The 27,540-nt window shown below is 39.2% G+C and overlaps 1 protein-coding gene across 7 annotated transcripts in view; it reads right to left on the bottom strand.

Moving 5' to 3' along the window:
• Nucleotides 1-9,180: 9,180 nt before the first annotated feature.
• The window catches only part of FNIP2 (folliculin interacting protein 2), a 111,996-nt gene continuing 93,636 nt past the window's right edge, over nt 9,181-27,540 (bottom strand). For all 7 annotated transcript variants that reach the window (XM_081303624.1, XM_081303621.1, XM_081303622.1 and 4 more), the window contains 3 exons: nt 15,260-15,460; nt 11,575-11,690; nt 9,181-9,664 (listed from right to left, as the gene is read on the bottom strand). In XM_081303624.1, the coding sequence (XP_081159750.1) occupies nt 9,586-9,664; nt 11,575-11,690; nt 15,260-15,460 (396 nt within the window). In that variant the 3' untranslated portion in view covers nt 9,181-9,585. The remainder of the gene's footprint in view (nt 9,665-11,574; nt 11,691-15,259; nt 15,461-27,540) is intronic.

Below are 27,540 nucleotides of genomic sequence, written 5' to 3' on the forward strand. Positions count from 1 at the left end.
CCTGTTGTTTTTCTAAGCATCATAGAAAAAAAAAAAATCAGCCTGTTTTAACATACAAAGTCAAGAGTGTTGTTTAGTATTAATACTAACAGTTTTATAGCTCCTTTTAGCTTTCTCAAACCACGTTGTGATCTCTATTGGATTTCCATAGTAACATGTGTTCAGTGGATAGGTGGGTCTTTTTCCCATTTTACAGCTAAGGAAAACAAGCAGTTTCGTAGGCCAGTCCTTCCTTAGAATGGTTATTAATTGCCTGATTTAACCTGGAGAGAATGACCATCCCCTTGGTTTCCAAAGACTGAGAAAACAGTTTATAAAATGAACGCAAATCTGTAATTCCCTTTAAAAACCTCACAAACTCGTTAGCGTAGTAAGAATATACTAGTTCAAAATGGAAGTTTTCCCCTGCTTTGCCATCTAGGAAATCTTGGGCAAGTTGCATAATTTTCTTAAATTATTTTTTACAAGTCAGATAGGAATATTTGGGTATTGTTCTGAAAATTTTGTAGAGTTAAAATGAGAATCATGTAAAGTATATATTCATGTAAGTATATATTCAACCATGATTTCCTATGTATAGACCACTTTCCTATTTTAGCTTTCTGCATAATCCAATAGCACAACTACCTTTGTAGTCATTTAAATATTGTTTGACAGCAAATTTCCATGGTAGAAAAGGAGATAGATCAGATCCATTCAGAGACCCCTGTCCACACACAAAGAGTTGTCTTGCCCCATTGAAGAATCTTAACAACTCACTAGAATATTACTTACCCTGTGTCACCAGAGATCTGATTCCTCAGCAATTAACTACATCTATTTGAAAAATTCTGCTAGGGAGCCATAGTAGTCCTCCTTGGTAGGTCCTGACCCCAGGGACACTTTTATGGAAAAGGGAAGCAGTCCAGTCACTAACATTTCTCTGTGGTTTGAGTTCAATTCCTGGTATCCACCCCGCAAAAAAGAATCTTGATGTATCATGATCGCCCCTCATGTCCTTTCAGAGCCAAGAACAAAAAATGCTGGGAAGTTGAAGGTGGCTATTACGGCTGGGACCTCATGAGACCCATGAGTTCTGAAGGTCATGGCCTGCCCATTTTGAGGTCCAGTACCAAAAAAGAAGAAAAGAAAAAAAATGTTTAAAAGATTTATTTTAAAATTTCAAATTTACTGAGGACATTGCAAGAACTCCTCATATACCCTTCACCCAGACCTACAGTTGTTAATTTTATTTGGTTTAATGTTCTACCTCCCTCTCTCACCCCTACCTCTCTTTCTCTCTCTCTACATACACCCCTACCCACACCCACACCGACACACACTTGAGGGCTAATTGCAGATATGAGGCTATTTTATTCCTCAATACTTCAGGTTATTTTTCCTAAGAACAAGGCTGTTCTCTAACATAACCACAGTTACAATTTTAATATTCAGGAAATTTAACATTGATACATTAAAGTGCATAATAAAATTTTATTAATTGATCTTATATTTTCCCCTGATCCAGGTTTCATGCTAGGGTCATGCATTATATTTAGTTCTCACCCCTTTGGTCTTGCTCAGTTTGGAAGTTTCTCAGCCTTGGTCTTTTACCACACCCCCATTTTTGAAGATTACATGCTGGTTCTGTAGATTCTTTCTCAACATAGGTTTTTCTGATGTCTCCTCATGAGTGGATTCAGGTTGACAGGAAGCCCGGATCCATGGAGCATCATTTTCAATGCTTCACATCCAGATGCACCAGATGTGGGTTTAACTCAACATCCATGAAGGTAGTTGATCACTTGGTCCCACCTCTTCCCTTCTACAGATAAACAGAATACTGTGTCATTTGAGATCATCTTTTTCACCTAGGCTTTCTTCTAAATTTCCAGACATACATAAAAAACCTGTCTTCCAAGTCCACTTTTTGGACAATCCCAAAGAGTTGTGCATATTCAGTAAGTACTCACCAATACCCCTCAGTATAAATCCTCTCCTGGGAAAATAACTTGAAGCAAGTGTTCCCATGTATTCTAAAGCAAATAATGAATACCACACGTGGAAAGCCTCCAACATGGTGCCTCACCCTGGGCCATCAGGGAGTGGCAGCCATTAGCACTCTAACCTGAGATGCTGGTACATTTTTCACTTTTCCTCTCCAAGAGTGAGAAGCATGCATTGAAAGAAGTAAAACTTTATCTTAGGAGGGCCTGGGGGGAAATTTAAAAGCATAAACCTCTACCCTATCCCATGTTTTCATCTATTACAGAAATGGATGAAAACAGGGATGTTTTATATTCATGCTCATTTTTATTTTTTACTTAAAAACTGGAGTTTAGAACTTAATTATCTTTCTAAAAAAGTACAGTTGATGATATTTAACAGTATATATCATTCTTGTACACATTTACCCCAAATGCTTTTATGGATATTTTTAGAATTCAATTGGACAAATTACTTCTAAATTATTTTTTTTTTTGCCAATATCTCTTTTTAAAATCACAAAATGTCTCTCAAGTTCTATCTTCTATTTGTTATTTTCCCCTTTTGATTTTTGTTAACTTCTTTCTCCAAATTAGTAATAGCTATCTAAATGCAGGATTTATGGGCACATGATACTTTTAAAAACATCCACTTCTATTTTATTTCCTTGCTTGCAAATATTCTTACTCTCCTCCACCTCCATTGCAAAATATGGACATAAATATCAATGATTGATACATTCTTCCTCCACTCACTCACTCAGTGTGAGCTTAATAGTAATCTCACTGGGCGTGATGGCACATGCCTGTAATCCTAGCAGTTTGGGAGGCTGAGGCAGGATGATTGTTAAATTCAAAACTAGCCATAGCAATTTAGCAAGGCCCTAAGCAATTTAGTCAAACCCTGTGTCTAAATAAATAAATAGATAGATAGATAGATAGATAGATAGATAGATAGGCTGGGCTGGGCTCAGTGGTTAAGTGCCCCTGGGTTCAATCTCTAGTGCCAAAAAAAAAAAAAAAAAAAAGCTTCCGCAGCTAGTTGATGTTAGTCCAGGGATCTTGAGTGGCAAGGTACCAGAGAATCTGACAACAAACTGAATTTTGAGCTTTAGGAACAGAGAAGCAGAAAGGTGGTACATCTGAGATGTAAAGTCAGTTCAACTGCACTCTGTGCTCACTGGGCCTTGGAAAACTCATCTACCATGGGAAGGAAGGAGGTGGATGTTGGGTCCTCAGCCCTCAGTGAGAGTGGCAGAGAGCAGAGAATGAATGGGAGGAAAAGAAGTGAAGGTCGGTCAAGTAGACCTCTCTAGAAAATCCCTAGTTATCAAAGGAGAGAAACTAGGGTTTATTATAGGTGAAACTTTTTTTTAAAAAAACTCTTTCAGTAGAAAAAGTCAGCAGAATGAGAACTAAAGATGAGAGAGAATGAGATAACTGAGTTCCAAGTTCCCAAAACACAGAGGAAGATGTACAACTCTAGGAATTCACACACAACTGTAGGGATGAATCTTTATAGGAAGGGAACTTTTTTCTTCCACTTTTAATGATGTTACCTCCTTCCTTTTCATCTATTATGGTTTAGATGTCTCACACAAAAGCTCATATGAGACAATGCAAGAATATTCAGAGGCGCATTGATTGGATTATGATAGTTTTAACTGATCAATGGATTAATCCACTGATATGGATTAACCGGGTGGTAACTATGGGTAGAGTGGATGGTAACTATAGGTGAGCAGGAGGAAGTACGTCACTGGGGGTGTATTTGGGGTTTATATTTTCTCTCTGGTGAGCAAAGCTTTCCCTGCTTCCTGATTGTCATGTCATGTGCTGTTTCCTACTGCCACATACTTCTGCCATGATGTTCTGCCTCACCTCGGGCCCAGAGCTATGGAGTTGGCCATCTATGCACTGAACCTCTGAAACCATGAGCCAAAATAAAGTTTTCCTCCTCTATGCTGTTCTTGTCAGGTCTTTTGTTCACAAGGATGAAAAAGACAAGCCAAAACTTCAACTAAGGGTTGTTTCCTTTGTTTTCCAACTCTTCTCTGCAGCACATATTCAGACTGTGTGACTTGTGAAAAGGATAACAGTACTATTTACTATGTGAAAACTCTTTGCTTGAAAGTCTACTTCTTATAACTTGGAATGACTATTCAGATCCTACCCAACTCTCCTATATTGGATCATTCTAAGTGTTACTGGACTGATCTCTTCTATAACTTTATCAGTCAGAGATCTCCAGAGAACCAATGAGATGCATGTGTGTATGTGTTTGGAGAGTGAAGGAGAGAGGTGTTTTATAAGGAACTGGTTTAATTTAACAAATCCAAAATTTGCAGGGAAGGCCAGCAGGCTGGAGACACAGGGAAGAGGTGATATTGCAATTTGGATGAAGGCTGTCTTGGGGCAGAATTACCTCTTTTTTAGAGCATCTATTTTTTCTCTCCTAAGTCCTTCAAGTGAATGGGTGAAGTCCACCCACTTTATAGAGGGTAATCTGTTTATTCAAAGTTTACTGATTTAAATATTTTTATCTTAAAAAATATCTTCCTAGTAGCATCCAGACTAGCCTTTGACCAAAGACTTAGTATTGTGGTCAAGCCCAGCTGACACATAAAATCCACCATCACAGTGTCATTCTCACCCAGTTGAGAGGATTAAATGAAAGAATCCAGGCACCAGGGAACCAAAATGTGCTGACGGTGTACATGTATATTTAAGACCTTTATTGATGGCACACTTTTAAAAAACTGCTTCAGGGAACATGGAAAACACTTGAAATTTTCAACCAAAAAGGATTTTGAAATACCTAATATAACTTCTCCCTAGAATCTTTAAGATAACCTAACAAAGTATGCCATTCTTTGGTACAGAAGTTACATTCAATGGCATATTTCTTCTTGGGATAATATATTAGCAAAGTAACTCATCCCTTTTCTTAGTAAATATTTTTTAATACTCCTTTATTACCCCAAAATAAAATTCAGAAAATATAAGTTAACAATTTATAACACACAAATGCAATCCCCTAGATTGTAATCCCCTGGATGTACTGTTTAAGAAGTAACATTTTATAGTATATTCTGATGCACCGCTGTGGTCTTTGGAGGGCCTGGGGGGGGCGGAATTTAAAAGCATAAACCTCTACAGAGTATCCCATGTTTTCATCCATTATAGAATTGGATGAAAATGGGGATGTTTTATATATAAAACATATATAAAGCTTTCCATGTAAAGCTGCTTGAGTGGTCTTTTACTTGGTACCGAGCATGCGGTACTTGGGTCTTCTCTTGGGAACTATCCCAGCATTCCCGTGTGTAGACTGCCCAAGGCATGAGATCGCTGCCCTTGCTCTACTAGTGGGACAGGTCTCCTAGCTCAACCCATCAGGAAATAGACAGCCCACCCCCTATCTTATTTGATAAAGGACATTCCATGGAAAAGCTTTGATGTTGCCCCCTTATAAGTAAAGCAAGTGAGGACTCTCCCTCTCTTTCCAGTGTGGAAGTTCGATTCCTAAGATCAGAGAACCATCCTACCCCTGCTTTCTAAAATTACTTCTTGTGTCCTGTGGTTTCTTCGCATTTTCTCTTTTTTTAGCTTTTATTCCACAGTCGTGGGTGCAGGCAACACCATCAGAGTAGACAATATGATGAAGCAGGCTGGGCATGTAGCTCAATAGTAGAGCACTTGCACGTTTGTGTGCACACACATACACACAGAGAAAATACAATGAGGTGGACAGATGCTTACATCTGTACAAAGAATCTTTATGGATGTCACAGCTATAAATGAGAACTGTGGAGATGTACTGCACTGCTGACTTGAGTTCTATGAGTGCTGTGGCTGTTGGTAACGTGGTTTTCCACAAGTACTCAATTCTTTGTAAAGACCTAGTGAACAATTCTTGTTAAAATCTTTACAGAGTAAAACCTTCCCTTCATGTATACAACAGTTGCATCCCTGGAAAATTCAGTATATACCCAAATCATGTACAAAACACATTGTGCTTTTATGTAAAGCAGAACTCAATTCTCAGGTAAGATAATTTTTAAGAGGGTTTTTACCCACATGAATATCCAGCAGGGCATTTGAAGGTCTGCTGGTCCTGGGGCTATCTCACATGTTGCAGGACATTTCACGGGTCACCTTGCCCCCCACTCCTACATGCCATACAGTAGCCCTCACCTGTCAGTCTGCCAATCAAAAATGTCCCATTTCCAAAACACACCTGTGGAAAATCATTGATACATATAATGAACTTGTTTCTTATAAATGAGTCTCTAGATTTAATTAAATTCAACAAATCACATGCAGCACCAGGAAATGTTCAAGATAAATTCAAAAGGTTTATTGCACCAAATGCCACAGAAAAATTGATCAAAATAATACATGAACAAGTTTTAAGAAAAAATTTCCACACGTTGACATTGGTATCTATTCAGCTCATCAAAATTATAAAGTCCTATCAATTTCTCTTAATGGACTTTCAATAAGAATTCCCAGAATTTTCTCCTTATCTGCCTCAAATTTAAGCATATTGCAATCTCACTTCCTAGATATATGGTTCACCAAATTCTGACATTTAAAAGTTAACATTCAGAGGGGATGTTTGATTTAGGCAGAAATTATAATAAAATATCCCCCCAAGCAGAATTAAACAAAACAAATCGTTCACATTAACTAAGAAAAGCTAAAGACTTTTTTTTTTTCAATTTAATGGTGAAAGTATGCAAGAATGAAATGCTCCCTAAAGTACATATTAGTGGAAAAATCCAGACATTTAAAAGAATTTTGGGGTCACTTTATATTCTTTATATACAACCAACTCTAGTGAAGAACCTAAAAAGCTACAGACTAAATTTTTATAAAATCTGAGGACCTAATTATAAGAGCCCAAACAACAGTTTAGTATCATTTAGCAAGGGGGAAATTTCCTCCCTCCAAAAAAGTTAATTTTGAAAAATATGGTCAGTTTAAAAAGTTGCAATGTGTAAACGGCAGTTCCATGGGATGTGAAAAGATTATAGTTACTTTCATTAAAAAACAGCACACTTCAGAAAATGGATTTGAAGCCTGTACAAAAAGCTATTTAACACTGATAAAAATAAAATACTTTGGAATTATGCACAAGTATGGAAGCTACATTTCAAATTTTCATTGTCATGTTTAAAACATACGCAATTACCTTTACATTCATATCACTTATCAATTTATTAAAAATAAAACTGCAACATGCTAGAAAGAGGTCCATCACAGTAACATTCACATACTTCTGCTCTGTCATGCCTCACTAGCTTGCTTGAGAAAGCAAGATGCCACAAAAGTTACACTCAACAGGTAAGACTTAAAAGTTGAAGAAACCCTAAAGTTGGAATCCTGTCAACTGAGGTAGATTTCTTTATTTTTTTTAATTTTTATTTTTTTCTTGAGGTGGGCATGGGAGCAGGTGGGATCCCTCCAACTGTTCAGCTGAGACAGAATGAAGTCACGGGGTGGTCTGTGATGTGCGAGCAGTTGTCTCTCAACACAATCCCATGAGATTTTTTTCCTTTTTTGCTTCTAGGAAGAGGTTGAATTTAAGACAAAGACTTGCATGTTAAATATTAAAGGAGGCTTTAAAAAAAGAGCAGCAACATTCTTGGTGTGTTTTTGTAGGCGATAGATATGAGGATTCGGCTCTGACAGGAATCCTGAGTGTCACTGAGATGACCCCGACCTGTGACCCACTTGTAGCTTCCCAATAGGTGAGTTTTGGAATATTAGATCAAGAGGCAAATTAAATTTTCGCAGGCATTGAGGAGCTGGGTTAAATTTTTTATGTATGGGATTGAGAATCAGTCACTTAAAGCTCAATTTTCCCCGTAAGGGTCTGATTTTCAGCACGACACAACGCCCACATCAGAACTGAACTGATTTTGAATCAGGTTATTTTCTATGAAACCCTGGAAGGTGGTGACTGAGGCAAGGTGCCCACAACATGTAAACAAGGAGAAGGGAACCAGAGGGGAATGCTTTAAGCTGGTGCAGACGGAAGAGCTGTAATGACAGCTTTGACAATTTATTCACATGCAAGGAAAAGCAAGTGCAAGTGGGCTGAGCTACAGGTGGGGTTCATTTTCCTTCCGTAACGAAACAGCAAACAATGATGTCACAGAACCCGAGAATTGAAAACACCAAACTCCAATGTTAGGCAAAAGGAAATGGAAAACTTCAATTTTGCGAAACCAAGACATAAAATGCAAATTAAAGATCTCCAGAACCTTGAAGCACCCATCTACTTTCACAGCACAAAGGAGAAAGAGGAAGGTAGCAGTTCTGACCTATTCCTAATAAATAAACAGTACAGCCATTCGCCTCCATTGGTACAGCTGTAGACGCTCTCAAATAATTAGACAATAATGAGAGACGAACTTATGGATAGGGTCAGGATTTTATCAAACATAAAATGTGAACTAATTCCAACCCATAAAAAAGAGGAAACCTCATATTCTTAGGAACAGAAGATTCACAGAAAGGGCTGAAATGCTAACAATGTTTTGCCTTATTACATTAGCTCCTGTCTTTTGACCATCATTTTTTAAATTTTTGAAGTGTTTTACTTTATCCTGGATGTCAGGACTTAGACTGTTTCATGGTCAGTAAACTAAGTTTCTTTAATATTAACAGACAATTGAAGTTGTTTTTAAGTGAATTGGACTACTAATTCTTTACTTTGGTAGGTTTTATAAAATGGTCAAGTCAATTTCTGGGAAGATGTTTTGAAAAGACATAGGGATTAAGAGGTGCAGAGATGATAATGTAAAAATTTAGGCCATGTATGAACCTTTTTCTTAATGTTCAAACTAATTGCTCTCACTGATCATCCTGAATTATTGCAGGTTTCATTTCTCATGGGGACAGCAGTGTCTTTAAAAGTATAAATAGTCATTTGTATAAACTATTCTAGGAAGAAAGTGGCTCTGGCTGGAAGAATTCACCCACAGAAACACTCTTGAGCTTATAGAAATAACTTTGGTAAATGGCCTCTCTTGAAAAGGCTGCTGAGAACTCTAAATCATAATGATAAAACATATGGCGTCAGACTATGCTTTGCTGCTACAAACTACATCTTGATGGGATCAGGATGCTACATTGACTCTTGGGTGTATTGCACCAGCAATCCATCTCTAACCTACCTGTGGCTGCATCTGAAACAAGGTAAACTCTGAAACATTTCCTACTGGAATGTTACATACACTGGTTACCTCCCTGCTCCAAAGTCACCCATCATCATTCTGCCCGACAGCACAAGGCAATCAGTACCAAATGCTGAGTGTTCAGTGTAGTGCTTACGTTTTCCCCCACCAGAAAGGCCACTCTCTCCCCTGATTGATTCATGGGTAACAAAGGCCTAAAGTGTTCCTGAAAATCACAAATGCCAGTATTTAGAGTAAACCTGTCTTCTCTTCCAATGAAGCATCCACTCAAAAGTAACAATGCAAAACAAACGGTGGAATGACTATTTGTTTGCTCTTCTCATGCTTTGGATGTCCCAGAGAGCTTATTCCTCTCTTCTTCAGTTGAGAATTTGTTTTTCTTATTCCAAGGAAGAACTGTCCTGAGCTTCAGCTTATAGGAGTATTTGAGCCACGTAAGGAGAATGAGTACTGGCAACAGCAGTCAGCAGCGGCAGGTCGTTAGATTCAATCCTGGGTGTTAAAAACAGAAAGGAAGGGTACTTAAAGTTTTATTTCTAGGGTTCAAGCTTGCTAGATTATCACTGAAAACAAATGAAAAAGTTAAAACAGATGAAAAGATCATAAGCTCTCCCAGGGCACACAACGAGGTGGGACAATGAGAAGGAGGTGCTGGAGCTGTGCTGCCTGAATGTGGGACATAAGGCCAATCCTCCTGCAGTAGGGTCACCAACTCCATTTACTTCAAGTCTCTCCCTGTTCTGGGTGGCCTATGTGACTCCATTCCCCCACAGTCTTCTCATTTCCCAAGGCCTACTGATTTGGCACCTAGGTTCAAGTTAGTCTTAGGAAAATGATGATGGCAGTTAACGTCTTCAGAAACCCTGGTGATCTCTGTTCAAGAAGTCATACAACTGAGATCCCCTCTGAACTCCTGAGCCACAGTGCTCTGAGAGCAAAGTGACACTAGTAAGAAGCATGAGTTTCAGGCAGACACAGCTCTGGTTGCCTCTCAAAGGAGAGACGGACACAGAACCGTCACTGGCTAAATGCTACCAGTTGTGGAGGAGGAAAAAAAAAAAAAGCTGTCCTGTTTCAGCCTGTGGAACCCGTCCTAGTTCTTTCCCTCGAATTCCACAAATTACAAATACAAAAACAGGAGCTGACATTACTTTGTGGAGTTTTCTATTCCTTCTCCAGTAAAGCCACCTACGAATCTCATTCAGGTGGACCATGCGTTTTCTAGAACTGGAGGTGCTGCTAGTGTCCTGGCCATGGCAGAAGGGGATATAAAGAGAGAGGATGAACAGGACAAGACCTAGAGAGGAATGCTGAGGGGAAAACATTCTTGCAGTTCTTCAGTGTTGATGGATGACTGTCAGCGTCAGGAACCAGGGGAAAGTCCTAGAAATTAGGGACTACACCTAGCAATAGGAAACCTTATGAAGCAGACTACAATATGAGTCTGGTAAGGAGTCATAAACCAAAACTAAGGGAAAGAAAACAAAGAGAGAGATTGTGAAGTAGCTGCAAGAGTGGCCATCTCAAAAGGGGAAAATATTTTTAAATGAGGTATGTAAGAAAAATGTGTGACAGAAAGTGCCAAATAAAACAGCCAGTCACATCCTGGGTGTGAAAGATGAAAAGTCTGACAAGAATGCAAAGGCCAGAGTTTTAAAATAATACTTTGCTTACAGGCTTAAAAGAGAATTTAAAGGGTGGTATTATAAACACAGTATTTTCTTACTCCAATATAGGGAATCATCACCACGGATAAAGAAGACAGTTTCCCAAAGACACAATGCCCTTTTAGTTCTCTGTTGACACATTAAGCAGAATAACTCAAGTCAGAATTTCTCCTAGAGAAATTATGGTAAATGCCCTTGGAAGATGACATGTGTTATTAGTAACTAACATAAGCAAGTCTCCTTTTCAGTGGGCTCACAATTAAAGGCAGAAAGGGACAGTTGCTGGGGACATGTAGGCAGCACCTGAAAGCCCAGGAGAAGGGCTCTCTCTCCTTGTTGTCCAGTGGGAGGTGCCTGCAACTCCTCCTCCAGGAAGTGAGACATACACCAGAGCTGCCACTGCACATCTGACAGTTTTGACTTTGGCATCTTACTGACTGACTTACCAGAAACGGACAGAATGGTATTAAACGTTCTCTTTCAAGGGTAAAATAACCAGGGAGGAGACTGACATAAAAGTACCACCAGCCCAAAGTTCCATGATGGTTTCCAGGTGTGAAACCGGGTATCAAGATACAAACAACATGCTGTTCATCAAGGAGCTGACAGGCACACGTCTGAGGGAATCTGGGCCTGGCTTTGGGTGGTGCAGGTTGAACAGATCAGAGGATATAACATGAGGGCAAAGGCCAGCCATCACAGGGAGAAGACATGGTAGTACTTCACAGGACTCACCCCAGCACAACACCTAATTCCTTTACGTGGACTCGGGTATGTCCCCGAAGATACTCAGACAGCATTTTGCTTTTAAGGTACATCTCCTGCAGTCTGTCCTCAAGATGCATGATGCACTGTGGAGTCAACAGCATTCACAATGAGGGCTGGAACTCAAGTGTACAGCTGTAATCTCACACCTTTTCAAATATACTTTTAAAAAAAACTACAAGCCCCATAACTAATAGGTATATAAACAGGTTTTTGTTAAATGACAAGATTTTCATATATTATTCTAGTGTTTTTTTTCAAAAAAGCATTTCCACATAGTTGATCGATATTCTATAAGTACTAGAATTTCCTTAGTTTAAATAACTTCCTAATAAAATATTAAGAATTCCTTATTGTTGTAATTTTTATGGCTAAATAATTCCTTAGAATGTGAATTTGCCATTAGTTACTGAACCACACAGCAATTTGTATTTTTCTTGTAAGGCATTTTTGTGAAGAACATCTTCACTAATGTTTTCTTCCTGTGTTTCAGATTATTTGGGCCCAATACATTCCCAGAAGTAGAACAACTGGAACAAGGTCATTTCAAACTTTGTATTTTGCTTTTGAGAGTGTCTTTAACTAGGTCTTCTTAATGACAAATAAGAAAAGGCAATTATTTTCAGGACATCGTTACCCTTGGAACTGTGTCCAGCTTCAGTTTTTGGAGAATACCAACCATCTGTGTCTTTCACCAGAGGCAAGTACTTTTGTACTTGGCAGGCATGGTCACCCCAGCACCTTCAGTGAGACACCTGATGGCTCTGGCAAGGGCAATTCCATCATACATACTTTTCTTCTAGACCATTAGGTCTGTTATTTTCAAGGTAAAAAGATTAACAGATGCATTTGAAAATGTTGATCTTGACCATCTGGGCTGATCAGTGGCATGGAAAAAGTATCTGTTAGAGATTCGATCTTGTCAGCCTCTCATTGGCTCACAACCTTAGATGCATTGTGTATGGTAGATGAAACACACTGCTAAGTGGCTAAGTGATATCAAAGCAGGGAGATTCCATCAGTCCTCATGGAAATGTTTCCCCCAGTGAACAGAGTGAAGTGGTCTCCAGTTAACTTGTGGAGTGGAAATACAAAGGTTTCTGTAAGACTGTCCCAAAATATAAAAAAGACCATTCATATTATATTAAATCTTTGGGTTTTTGTGTATTTGTGTGTGCTATGTGGTGTGTGTGCTGGAGATTGAACCCAGGGATTCTCTACCACTGAGCCACATCCTCAGCCCCTTTTATTTTTTGAGACAGGGTCTAAGTTGCTGAGGCTGGCATACAACTTGTGATCCTCCTACTTCCATCTCCCCATGTAGCTGGGATTCTAGGCAGGTGCACTGGGTCTGATAAACATCCTTTGTTTTAAAACAGCTAATTTACAATGTTTTCACAGACTGCATGAAAAGCATATGATGCAACGTGGAAATAAAGAGAACTCTTTATGAAATCAAATGAAATCAAAACATTTAGAAAGTTTTTCAAAAAGACTTAACTTATGATGGTTTTAAAAAATTCCTCCTCTTTTATGGGATTTTACTTTGGAGATGTATTTCTTGAATTTCAAACCTCTAAAATTTTAAATAGCTATTTTATCCGTTGGTACTAAAGGGCCTAGTCATTTATGTTTCATTGAAACAATATATAGAGAATTTTAAACTACAGATGAAATTTTCTTTGACATTGGTTTATCAGGTTAAATAAATCATTCTTATTATTACAAGTTTAAATATTCTATCCAAATGAAGTAAAAAAAATCAGCTATAATAATGTGTTGCTTGAATAAGCAAAATGTTGTATGTAACAAGAACTATGTATTATAGATGTTTGGCAAATACTTATAAGAGTAAAAACTTGAATTCTAATATGTCCTCTTTGCCCATAAAAATGAAGACATCATCCTCTAAGTCAGCACAACCCAACCTGCTTGTAGAAGAAAACCTGCCTACAAATGTAGAACAGAAAGTAAGGTCATAATAACCCATAAATGCTTCTCATATTACCATAAGACAGACATCCTCAAGAGTATGCTTTAATTTAAATCCCAAATAAAGATTTTAGTAAAAATGTATTGTCAGTTTTTACTGTTCCACGAAGTTAATTAATACTGTTCCCGAAAACTAATTATTAATTGATAAGCCAATAATATCGATTCAGTGAGGGTTTATAACATTTAACTCTATTCCAAATGCTTTACATGAATTGTCTGATTTACATAAACATGAGATAGGTTCTATTATTTCTCTAGATTTGCAGATAAGGAAACTGAGGCTTTGAGAGGTCACAAAGTAAGTAGTAGAACTTGAATTTGACTCTAGCCTGGGCACTGGCCACTGGCCACTAATGTATGCATGCTGGCTTTTTAAAAATTTTATTTTTCCGTTGTTGAATGTACTTTTATTTTTTATTTATTCATATGTGGTGCTGAGGATATTGAACCCAGTGCCTCACATATGCTAGGCAAGTGCTCTGCCACTAGGCCACAACCCCAGCCCCTACATGCTGGCTTTTAACCTGGTGTTTTGAAAGCATTATCCTATCCCTAATTTTCAGAAGATTCTCTCAGCACAGTTGTAGTCTCTCCATTTTACAAATGAGAAAGCTGAGATTCAGAGACACTCAGGATTGTGTAATCAATAGCAAAGCTGAGACCTTAATCCAGTTATGTCTTTTTGCCATGCCATGCTGCCAGTTTTGATGACAATCATTATTTCAGAACACCCCTTCAAAGCCATTAAAAATCCTGACCATTTCTGAGGACTATGGTACCACAGATTTGACTTTAAATCCAGGAAAGTGATCAATTCATTGGCAAATAGTATATTTAATGAATATTCATTTTCCTACATTGTTGTTACATAGCTCTGAATCATTTCTCAAGGCCAGAAAGGAGACAGAGGTTTTGGTTCCGAACTATGCTGCAGAGAGCAGCCTGCACAGAAGGAAGCAAAGAGCAGAGTAAGCACACTGCTCCAGTGAAGTGTCTTCCCGAGGACAGCTCACCCAGACTTTTCTTAGATGCCCTTCAGCTTCTCTCCTCCTTCTGAAACATTTCTCCCTCCCTTACTAAATATATTTCCTCTTCTAATCTCTACATATATCAAGCGCACACATGCACTGAAAGGTAAATACTAATTCCAGTCACTAGGGGTGAACTGCTGACAATTCGTGAGGAATTCTTAGGCTTTGTTGTTCATATTTAAAATAATGTTATGAAAGTGATCTTCAAGTCCCATTTGAAAAGGAACAACTGATACCATCTTACATGTATACAGTACTTCAAAATTTAAGTGTTTCCACAAACTGTGGTCTACTTCACCCTTAATACTTCTGTGAGGATGGCTACTTAGCAATGAGTTCTCCAAGAAGGATTTCAGATTTCTTTTATGCTGGATCCCTCCCTAATACCTTCTTTACTTTGCCATACACCTTATTAAAAAGATGTTGATACACTCTCTGTTGTTTTATGGAAGGGCTAGAGTTACTGAAATCCATCCTGTTTGCTGGTTTTATGTTGCATGTCTCATTTTAATTCATGCTAACCTCTGATTTTATTAAAAACAATATCCAGATTTCTGCTTTCATAATCAAAATGTGGCTGAAAGTATTTTTAGCTAACTTTCTCTGATGATATGAGATCACATACTTACAAAATCAGCAGGGAGGTGAAGCTTGTAAAGCTGTAAGATAGACTGAAGTAAACTGGACACCTGACTAGAGACCAAGACATCCTGGCCCAGCTTCATGTTATCCATCACTTTCCTCTGACTTGTGGCCACCTGGACACTCCACTTGTCTGTGTCTGCGATGATACAGACAGCTTCAGCTATTGGCTCATCGAGCACTGGATGCTGAAAGAGAAACACAGTAGGTCAGCTTTTTATATCTCTTCCAAGCGACACTCAAAATGCCCAGAGTGTTTTTCTTTAGCATTAGACTAACTTCCAATTTTGAAGTTGTTTAGCAACAACTAATTATGGGAGCTACAGAAATTTAGGGTTTGATAGGGACTCAAACAAGAGTGACACTAAATCATTTAAAATTAATTAGATAAAAAGTTAGTCATGCTTTTTATTTAATCATGTTTTTTTTCTATCAACCAGGAGGTATATTTTAACTGTTAAATTTTCATAGAGAAGCACAAGGTATGTTGCCCTCCCACAGTCCAATATATTAAAAATTCATTTCTTTTTGAGACTGCATTCTCCTTTTAAGTAGTGAAAATCAGACTGAAGTATAGAATTCCATTGCCATTTTCCAATAACAAGGTTAGTTAGGGTACCTTAATATTCTCTTAAAGTTATAGCTTTATTCATTAAGTAAAATTTATTTAGTAACTATGTATGCTATATATATCAATCATCTAACAAACAACTAAAATCAGACTGAAGCCTGAATTATTTATCCAGGTGAGTATAAAAGGTCAAAGTTGGGCTACTAATAAACATGCTTAAAATGTGAAATTCTCTAGAACAACTGCCATGGGGTGACACGAAGCAGGCAAGGAAAAGGGCCTTAACTACATCTAATCTCCCTAAACTGATCAAAGAGGAACTGCTTTGCCACCAGCACCTCCTGGCATGCACATGTAGCACGCTGTGTGTGTGCAAATCCACATCCCAACAGGATGGCTCCGCTAGGCTCCAACTAAGAGAGAGAACAGCAGCAGACATGCTGACAGACAAACCTCACAGCCAAGGAGTGTGAGCACATTTTTCTAACCCTTCGTTTCCCAAAGGAAAACCAGTGCTGTCTTTCTTCTGTCATTTAATCCATTCTACCACCCTGCGCTGACCACTGGTTACTTTTGGCTGTGGAGCATAACTTCTCCCCAGTAAATTCATTCTGATTCCCCTCTGAAGAATGACCTTATTTGGATAAGCCCTGGTAAGTCTGTAATCCAGGACTCACCCTCCCCTTTATCAAGCTGTGGTCAGTCACAGGACCCAAGCTACGTCAATGAGATGCTCCCACCCTGGAGCGGGGCACCACCACATTCTTGCCCAGACAGCAATCAGTACAAATACCTTCACGTAGTTAGTTCATGGTTCTTTGCCTCGTCAGAGTTGCTTTGTTTTCCGTCTATTCCAGGCCTAGTTCTTTGCTCTGCCCCTTACATCAATTCTATGAGTTCCTAATATTCTTCCAATAAATTCCATTCTGCTTAAGTAAATAAGAGTTGTTGGTTTCTGCTAATTACAACAGAGAACTCAAACAGATACACAACCTAGGGTGGTTTCTAAGACTTAAGCAAGCTGTGGTGCTGCTGCAAACAGAAACCTAAGATGCAGTCATCCTGTGATTCAGGAGATGTGGCTACCAAGTCCTGAACTCTTTTATTATAGGGGAAGCAGATTAAGTTTGTATTTCTTCTCAAATTGGGGAAAGAGAAATGGTGGGATATTCTTTAGTTTTGGAGTCTGGGTCTGGGGACTGAAGAAAACAGGAGGGGAAGTTGGATAGCACCCTGATGCTGAATGTGAACCACATGAGTCTCACTTTCCTTCCTGTACACGATTAAGATGAAGGGAGAGAAATATTAGCTTCATTAAAGAAAGTTACTTAGTAAAATTCCTCTTTTTAATGTCAAAACTCTTCCCAAAGGGCTTTGACTAAATATCACAAGAAAAGTAAATAAACAAAAAAAGTCCACACTATATGTTTGCCCTTTAAAAAAATTCTCCTCCAAACCATTATTATTTCAGATTAATCAGATCCTCTGTTGACTGAGTTTTAAATGAACATATGAGGGAAAGATTGACATTAAAACGTCATTCTGGGTTTGGGGCATAGCTCAGTGGCGGAGTGTGTGCTTAGCATGCATGAGACCCCGGGTGCAACCCCCAGCACTGAAAAAAGAAATAAGTCATTTCCACTCAAAACACTTGTTTAATTGATGAACTTGGCAAACCGTATGGATGCTCATACACATTGACTTGCTTTTCTCTTCCAAGTTAGAGAATCAATTTTCAAATGTTACCTACCCACAGGTTTGTCAAATTCTCTCATAGTAACGTATCTCTTCTTTCTCCATCACCTGAGACCTCCACAAGTGCTGCCCTATCACCATGCTCCACCCGCCACCCTGTAGACTGCTGTCGGTCTCCACACCACCCACAGAAATGTGACCAGGCAACTCAGAAACTGCTAACAGGCTTCAGGATAAAAGGTCACTGGAGAACAGGAATGAGTGGAGAGAAATGAGGATGGATGGCCGGCCTCCACCAGAGGAAGGAGGTAGCAGCCATGTGCTATTATTCTTCCCTCACTCCACTCACATGAGAAGTTACAGATGATCATTTATTCAGCCCTACCTTGTCAATATCTCACTTAACCCAAACTACTTTCCTGTAAAGAGTTCTCAAGAAAGATAAACAAAATGCTTTGTTTTCCAGATCTTTTATAAGACTTTTCTTGGCTATCGTAGCTTATTGAAACAACACAATTAGCCTGGCTAATCTGAAGCTTTTCAGGATTTGTGGATCCATTTCCTGGGAATGTTAAATGCTTGGGACATCCTGATTTCAAGATTCTTGGTTACACTGGAGTACACGCCCTGTTTCACACATGCTGACTTTGACCTAACTTAATCCAGGAAAAAGAAAAGCCTACGTAGTGTGGAGATCAGAAGAGCAGAGCTTCTGATAATTCCACAAGGGACAATGATGAAGGCAAGGACTCTAATCAGATAGAAGCAGGCTAGAATGCCACTTTGCTCTCTTGCTAGTTGTGGAACCTTAGCAACTTACAGTTTCTACATCTGCAAAATGAAACAGTACTTAGCTCAGAGTTTCTGGTTTATTTATTTATTTATTTATTTTGAGAGAGAGAATTTTAATATTTATTTTTTAGTTCTCGGTGGACACAACATCTTTGTTTGTATGTGGTGCTGAGGATCAAACCCGGGCCGCACACACGCCAGGCGAGCGCGCTACCGCTTGAGCCACATCCCCAGCCCAAGTTTCTGGTTTAATTCACAAAAGTTTTCTGTGGGAAAAATGCTGTGAAAGATGTAGCATGGTGCCTAACACACTAGGGACTTGAACATCTGTTTTCTTTCTACATCACCCTTGCCTCTACAGACCTTGTGCCCTAAAACCTCATACTCAAAGCTCGTCAACAGTGAGACTGGACAACACTGCCCAAGTTTATGACCCTTACTTAAACCCTCGATCTCCTAAAATATCACATTATCATTTCCCTCACTGACCCAAAAACCTATGCTAGCAACACATCACCCACACTGTTAAGTTAAAGGTGCTCTTTTTCCACACGTAAAGCTCTTCATAGTCTGGGCCTATGCTACCCACAATATTTACCTCTCTTAAGAAGACCCACTTTCTCCAGGTCATCAGGACCACCACCTCCTTCTCGCTCCTCAGGTTGTGGCCAGAATATCTTCCCTGATACTTTCTCAGTGTGACATTCCTCCAAGGCCTTGGTTTCGGGCCCATCCTTGCCCATGAAGCCTTCCCTCACTCTTCCTTTGACCTCCAAGAGCCTGAACTTTCTACATCATTCACTTTGGCATTTAATCACACACAGTCTTAACTTGTTCTCAATTTCACATCTCTGTCTACTCAGTGACTTTATAAGTCACCCAAAGAGAGAAATCACATGTATCTTTTCTCTGTAGTATTTCCTGAAATGAGTATAACAAAGTGCTGTGCATGTGCAAAACATTAATACATCCTAGCTGTGCTGAGCAATTTCTGGATTTAACCCAGTTCCTATTAAATCTTCTGTACAATTATTAATTTCTTTCCTATGTACCACATTTAAATGACTAGCATTTCATGTGACAGATAATCTTTTAATTTGATGGAGGGTAAGAAAATGCCATTCTTACATATATGCTTCCTCCAAGTACTTATCACTTCACAATGCCATTTTCTCATATGCGGTGGAGAGGAACAGAGTCGTCCTGGCTTTATGAATGGGAATACTGAGGCCCCAAAATTAGGTGATTAGGCTTCTCAGTGTGTCAGAAATATAACTGAAGGCCAAGTGCAGTGGCCCCAGCAGCTTAGGAGGCTGATGCAGGAGGATCGTGAGTTTGAAGCCAGCCTCAGCAAAAAAGTGAGGTACTAAGCAACTCAGTGAGACCCTGTCTCTAAATTAAAATACAAAATAGGGCTGGGGATGTAGCTCAGGGGTCGAGTGCTCCTGAGTTCAATCCCTGATACCCCTCCCCAAACAACCCCCCATATATGTATATATATGTATACACACACACACACACACACACAAAATCAAGGAACTCACAAAGTATTTCCAACTTTTAGTTCAAGGAGTTTGCAAAACCCTTTGCTACAAAAATCCCAGGACCTCACCAGAGTGGAAATTCCTTGGATTATACTTCAAGAAGTATGAAAGATGTTCTCAACTTATTATCAACAGGAGAAAACACGGCTACTGCTATTCATATTAATCTTGTGTAATAATTTTATTAAGCACCTTGCTAAGAAATTTTACTCTCCCATCTTAATGTTGCTTGTGTTGCCTAAAATATACTGTAAACTGAGTCTATAATCCTCAAAGATATCTCAGCCCACATGTATATTAGGGATAGCAAGAGAGCAGAGATCTGTATTCAACCAGTTCAAAAGTCTGCACAGATCATAATAGTACAAAATCCACCCACTGGTCCCCATACTGGGGATTGAAACCAGGGTGCTTTACCACTGAGCTACATCCCCCTTTTCACTTGCTGTTTTGAAAATAAAACAGGGTCTTGCCAAGTTGCACAGATTGGCCTTGAATTTGAAACCCTCTTGCCTCAGTCTCCTAAGAAACTGGGATTACAGGTGTGTGCTTCTTTACAACACAAAGGGAACAGGTGCCTTATGATACCTGTAACTTGAAATGATTTCCTATATCTTTGATTTTTCTTTGAGATATTTTGTATAATAAAACACAAGATTCCTTATGTTGATTTTTAATCCATTTTATATAGTTCTGGTGAATTTTATAACTTTACTATACTGTACTAGAATTAAGAGATGCTATGTGACCAAACACCTTTCTGCAATGATTCTCATCATTAGACTCTAGCACCATGATCTATTAATAATAGTCTTGTGTAATAGCTAAGAGAGAGGCCTTTGGTTACTCATGCAGAGAAAATGGGATGGTGCACATGGTGAAGGTCCCTTCCCAGCACTCACTCTTAGATGAATGTCCTCAGATCCCCTGTTTTCTTCTGCCTCCTTAGGGTAGAAACCTACTGATATAATCCTCATGATCCTGGCATTAAAAATTTAACTGTGCAAGAAAGTCTTCAGTCCATTCACCCAACTTCTTGATGGCCAAGGGCGGCATAAAAGGACTGAGGATGTATGTGGATCACTCAGTTCTTACAAATATAAAACACCTCCAGTCTTATATCTATCCAGAGGGAAACAACCTGGTTATCACCATTCTTAAACAATACCCTTCAGTAATACGAAGTTTTCTTTTTTTAATATTTATTTTTTAGATGTAGTTGGACACAATACCTTTATTTCACTTATTTATTTTTATGTGGTGCTGAGGATCGAACCCAGGGTCTTACATGTGTGAGGTGAGCGCTCTACTGTTGAGTCACAACCCCAGCCCTAGGAAGTTTTCTTTCACAAAATACTGAATATTCAAACATTCCTGATATGGTTTACTAAGAGAGGGCCAGGCAGAACCTCCTGTTGGTGGCCAAGCCAGCAAGTGAGTAGGCTGAGAAGATACCCATCAACCCCTGCTCTCCACTAGAGGGATCTTCAGTTCCTTGACGGCCATATTGTCCCTTGCACTCACAACTACCCACATCCAGCCTGGGGAGTCTCTACCACCCTGCACACTCTTCAGTACCCTGTGCTTCCCATGGCTGCACACCAGTCCATAGTGCTTTGCACCTCCTGCTTATTTCTTTGTATTTCTTGTGAGATTTCAAACTCCTTGAGGATGGGGGTAGAGGAAGTGGGGCTGTGTCTTCTCACCTCTGTTTCTCTCTTTATCTTTGATATGCAATCTCAAAAGTGTGGATTTGTTTTTATTTACCCTCCTTGGGAGTCAGTGTGCTTCTTTAATCCCCGTCATTCTTTGAATACTATTTTCCCTATTCTCTTCTGAATATGCTATCAAATCTTTTCATTCCAGAGTCCACGTCTCTTACTTGCTTTTTCACATTTTTCATGTCTTTTTGTCTCAGAGCTGCTTTCAAAAAGGTGGCCTGATGTTCAGCCTCCATTTCACAAATGCTTTAGTTGTATTTTACCTGCTCTGTCCTTTAACCAACCCCCGGAGTTTCAATTTCAATGACTGTTTTTCAATATCAGATATTTTGTTGTTTTTAGTTCTTATACCACTCTAAATAATCATTTGTCACATTATCCCCCCCCCCCCGCCATTTTCAATGTTCTAGTTGCTTCCTTCCATCAGAGTAAACACTTTAAGCACAGCTACAGAATGGTTACTACAGCTGGAGAGCACTGTCTCTCCACCTGTGTCTGCTTGCTCGCCCTCACCATGGCTGTGGGTTTCCTCATCCGAGGTTTGTAGTTTCTGAACATGGGCCCATCTTGTTGGAGTTCTTTGTTGTGTTTTCTTGTATGTGTCTCATGAGCTTGAGTCAAGTGTCTGAAGCTGTGTGCTTCCGTTAGCCAGAGAGTGGCTCTCTGCTCCTGGTGCTCATGTTTATTTCTTGGGTAGGCTCTTGGGTCACTCAGGTAGAACAGAGCTGGACCACAGTCCCACAAACTGCACAGGCCTTGGTCTTGATTTCTCACAGGTGGCCATATTCCCACCCATGTTTCCACCTGTTTCTTTGCTGCTTTGCTGCTTATGTCTGGCGTTTTCTAGTCCCTTTTTCATGGAAAAAGCACTCCAGGTAAAGGGCTCAGTTCCAGGTTCTGAGTCTTATGTGCATGGGAAACCAGACTGCTTACCCAAGGTGAATCTCATAACCACAGCACCCAATTCCTAGGACCTGTGTCCAGGATAAGATCCAAGAGGTTTTGATTTCTACTAGTCTGAGACAAAAGGATTTCCAGTTTTTCGTATGCATAGATATCATAACACGGGATATGGATGTTAACATTTTAGCTCTCGCTCTACTGTTCTGAAGGGGAGACAGGTCACCTACAGCCATTTAGTACAACATGGGGCTAGAATCCTCTTGCCTCAGACTTTTAGTAAACACAGTGCCTAGCACATGAATGGTGCTTAGTATTTTTCAAGAACTAAATCTCTGAGGTGAGACTCTCTTATTTTTCCCCAAAAGCCATCTCTAGGCTCCACACCCGTGACTAGTGAATTGAGTTAGCTGGACCACCTGGGATGCCACCATCAGACTTCCAGTGCAACACACAGACTTGCAGCATATGAAAATGCCAGGAGGGGTTAACAATTACATGATCTTATCACACTCCATCAGAATTGTTTCTCTTGGAATTAAACTCAATGTCAGTCACTGAAGGCTGAAGAATTGTAAGAAGACAAAGAGGAAAATCAACCATTGTGGACTATGGAACACTGCTAAGGGATCCTGGTAGGTATACAAGGTGGAAGACTCTGGGGAGCACTAAGATGTCATGAAGATTTGGGGGCAAAGGGAATGAGGGGGAGGCCCCAAGGTAAGGTGAGATGATCTTGGAGGGGTACAAATGCCTGGCCTCTGTGTGCCTATGCCCATGACTGGCTCCCAAATTCATCCTATAGCCTTGAAGATCAGTGTGCAGCTCTTAATGGGCTTAACTGTCAGAGTGAGGTTGTGGAGAGGTGCTCAAGGTCAAAAAGGGTCACCAGAATAAAGTTATGTGAGGAGGTGGCAGCCTCAAAATAAAAGAGGGTTGCTAACTGCTGGCACAGATGTTTCAGTATCTTGAGGGTAGTGAAAAAAATTAGGAAAACATCAAAATTAGACATGTGTCTAATTCTGACACAATATAAGAGACAAGTAGTCTGAGAGACCTAAAATAGGCATTTATTTTTCTTTAGGTAAAGAAAACAAACACAAAGAGCCATAGGCATCATGTCTAAACAAGTTACTCTTCCCTTTATTTTATTTATTATTATTTTTTAAACTTGGTGGGGCCCAGTCACACGGAGTCTCCACATTTTTATTTTTTATTTTTGTAGTTGTAGATTGACAGCGTGCATTTGTTTTATTTTTGTATGTGGTGTCAAGGATCAAACCCAGTGCCTCATTCTGCCACTGAGCCCCAGCCTCAGCCCTTTTATTTTTTAAAAGAAAGACCATATGCCATTGTTCTTTACTTCAGAAGAAAGAGGCATGCTACCTAATGAAGTTTTACCTGTACTAACAAATACACACTCCACTAAACACAGTTTTATGGGGAATAGTCAACTAATATCAGTGAGTACTTTCAATGCGACAGTACCAGATGAGGTACTGGGCGTGGGTATGAAGGAAGTGAGTAAGTCTGTTTTCTGCTTCAAGGTACCTACAGCCCTCTTGGCAGAAATAAGACTTCTGACCCAGTATACATGTTTGTACAAAGTGAATGTACAATATGTACGTACGTCTGAACGTATATGCACATATACTCACAGACAGCTCTCACCAAACAATAACCCTGCCTATCTGTGATGATTTCAGTTCTACTCTACTATTCTAAAAAACTGGTCATGAAAACCCAGTTATAGGCTAAAACATGTACTTTAATAAACCCTCCGAAGGCAGCTCCTAGCCCCAGGTAGTGCTGCATTCAGGTCTATAGACGAGAAGACAGTGGTACAGGCCCAAGGCACTGGCATACTCATTATCCAACCCAGGGATATGAAAGCAACAAGGGTATTCTAAACAGCCGGCTTGTCCTACATAGCTGTTTCCTCTGCAACCTATTGATTCTAAGGTTGTTTCTGACCGGAGGCACATGTTAACTGTGTTGCTTAAAGTAGTGATTAACAGTTTGATGGGACTTGCTGTTGTTTTGTAGTCTTACTGGTGATATCCTGCATGGATTAATTAGGTATTCATGAGCATACATCACAGCCATGCTTTCAGCAAAGCTCCTTATCTGTGCTTCCAATTCCTACATGGTTATTTCTGGAGTCAATCTGTTGCTATTCTTAAAATTAAATGGAAGAAGCTACTATATCCAACTGTTATTTCATTTTATAGATTATTCTGTAAAATGCCTGAAGCTCTGGAGCATCATTTTTAAAAAGTTATAATGTGATGTTAATTTTGGTCTTAATGACCCTGCCCAGCAGAGTTCCCTATGACATCACAGGTAAATGGAAGGAGATGCTTCAGCACTGAGTGAACATCTGTGGTTCCATCTACTCACCTTTGACAGGAGCTTTCTGGAAAGGACAAGGATGTTGACTGGTCAGGATAGCTTTGAGTGCATCTGCATATAACCCTCTCAGACAGTACTTTCATTTTTACTAAAATAATGCTTGTCATTTTGCTCTTCATATTAGAAACATGTTGTATTGCTTTATCACTTACAAAGCACTTGCACATGTATTATCTTAATAGCTAACATTTACTGGGCATTTAGTCACATACCAGGCTCTATGCTAAACATCTGATGTGAATTATCTTGCAGAATCTCCAACCAAACCTGTGACATCAGTCTTGACCATTTTAAAGATTAGAAAACCAAAGAAACTTGCTTAAAAGGCCGCAAAGCCATCAAGGGGTAAGCTACCATTCAAACTAAGGTCTGTCTTCAGAAGTCACTCTTAACCACTGGACTATATTCCATCTGATCTTCTAAACACATTCTGAGACTTAGCAATGCAAATGATTTACCTAAGGTTAATGAATGAGTGGTAATACCAAGCCCTTGATGCCAAGCTGGTGCTCTTCCACTACCCTCACTGCCCAGTGGTTTAGAAAAACCCCAATGTTCCCCAAGTCTGCAGGATTCACAAGCCCACAGGATGCAGGAGGGGAAAAAGAGAAAAAAATGATTGACTTGAGGGTCATAGGTACAGTGTGCTAGTGGCTTATCCCCCTGCCTCCCCGATTTTTCAAGTCAAAGGAAAACAGGAAAGAATGCATATTTAGATGTGGCAGGGGGAAAAAAAAGAAACAATATTACTGTGAACTAATTTAAGGCAGCTGTATAACCTATACATTAGGAGCACAGAAAGAGTTCAAATGACAGAAAAGAGGCAGAACACGGGCTAAACAAGAACACATGTTTAAATATTTGAAGAACATCTAAATCTTAACATGTGAAAAGCAATGAAAAATGAAAATAATGAAGTAAAGTTAATCTTTCTTTCTTTTGTAAGAGACTTGGATAATGGAAAGAACAAAAAGAAAGTTTTAGTATTGGACACTCTAGAAAGAAATTCCTTAAGCTCTGGAGAAGAAACTCCAAATGTATCCACATTTATGTACGACAGATTTTACATCCAAGTCATGCACTAGTCTCAAAAACAGATCAATAACCTAAGTCGATTGCCTTTAAACAGTTATTAAAAATCCTTCTCTAAAAAGAATTATGAATACCAAAGCCTGTTGGCATGAACACTGAAAATTATTTATGTCCAAAAGACAGGTTTTAGAAACAAGCAATAATGAGGCTCTTTATTCTAATCTTCTCGTCCTCAGTGAGCTTATTCCTTTCAGCTCGACTTGTTCTTGAGTCTTCTTTCTCTGGGAACAACTCAAGAAACTAAATAACTAGTATACTGTGCCTTACAGAGCAGTAAGTTTATTATTTAAAAAGTACTTCTAATTTATTTTCAACAAATATTTGTAAATTCAAATTGAAAGTAAAGCAAAAACAAAATACAAAAACTAAGCCCGCCTCAGACCAGACTGCCAGTCTGAGAGGCAGTCTAAAGAGAACACTACTTCAAAAATAAAACTCATTATGATCAACATGTCAAGTGAAATTAGAAATCCACTAATGCTAATTGGATATATTATGAACGTATTAAACTTGTGAAGATACTTTTATGAGCCCTTCACCATTTCCTATTAACACCCATGCATGGCTGCACTTTGGATGTACCCACAATCTGACAATGATATAGGCAACTGTGCATAATAACCATCTCTCTCAAGGTGACTGCAGAGTTTAAAGAAATGAGAAATGCTACAGTGTGAAAACACTACTTCTAAAAAGAGAAGATGAAATAGGAAAAGCTTTAAGAAGAATGATAGGGCAAATATGTTTTTTTTTTTCCCCAAATCTAAGACTAATGGTCACCAATGAAAATCTGATATTCAGAAATTGTAATTTGCCAGTCTATAGAAAATATTTTAAAATTTCATGAATGGTTTTACAGTAAGTTAAGGAGGGATATCAATCCAATAGATTACATTTCCTTCTTGGTTAATGAAGTAGTCTAGGGAATTTGGGCAAAATTCCCCAGTTTGGTAAGATATCACAGAAGATGATCCCAATAGCTCACGTGCAATCTCCTGGTGCCTCTGTCAAAAGCAGAACATAGGCTGGGCGCTGTGGTACATGTCTGTAATCCCAACAACTCAGAGGCATATCTCAAGTTTAAAGCCAGCCTCAGCAACTTAGGAAGGCCTTTAGCAACTTAGTGAGATCCTGTCGCACAATGAAAAATAAAAAAGGGCTGGGACGTCACTCAATGGTTGAGTGCCCCTGGGTTCAATTCCCAGTACCCACTCCTGCCCAACCAAAAAAAGAAAAGGAGTCAAAAGCAGAACACAGGGCTTTGTAGAAGAAAGGTCCAATGAGCAATACCAACATTCTCAGGAATCAAACTGCAGAGCAGAAGGAAAATACAGGTTTTGCAAATATGGATACAAACACATAAGATGCTGGCAGAAAAGGAAATGAGGTCCTCTATTCCCCTGCCACCTTAATGTTCCAGAGAGCTACTAAACATACAAGTGCAATCTATAAAATTGCCTGGTATCACCCAGCATTTAGGACAACTCAGATAATGCCATGTGCTGAGGGCATGCTTTTATACGAGGGTTATTGGTGTACGG

The sequence above is a fragment of the Spermophilus citellus genome, assembly GCF_964194105.1.
Source record: "Spermophilus citellus genome assembly, chromosome: 8".
Taxonomy (NCBI): Eukaryota; Metazoa; Chordata; class Mammalia; order Rodentia; family Sciuridae; genus Spermophilus; species Spermophilus citellus.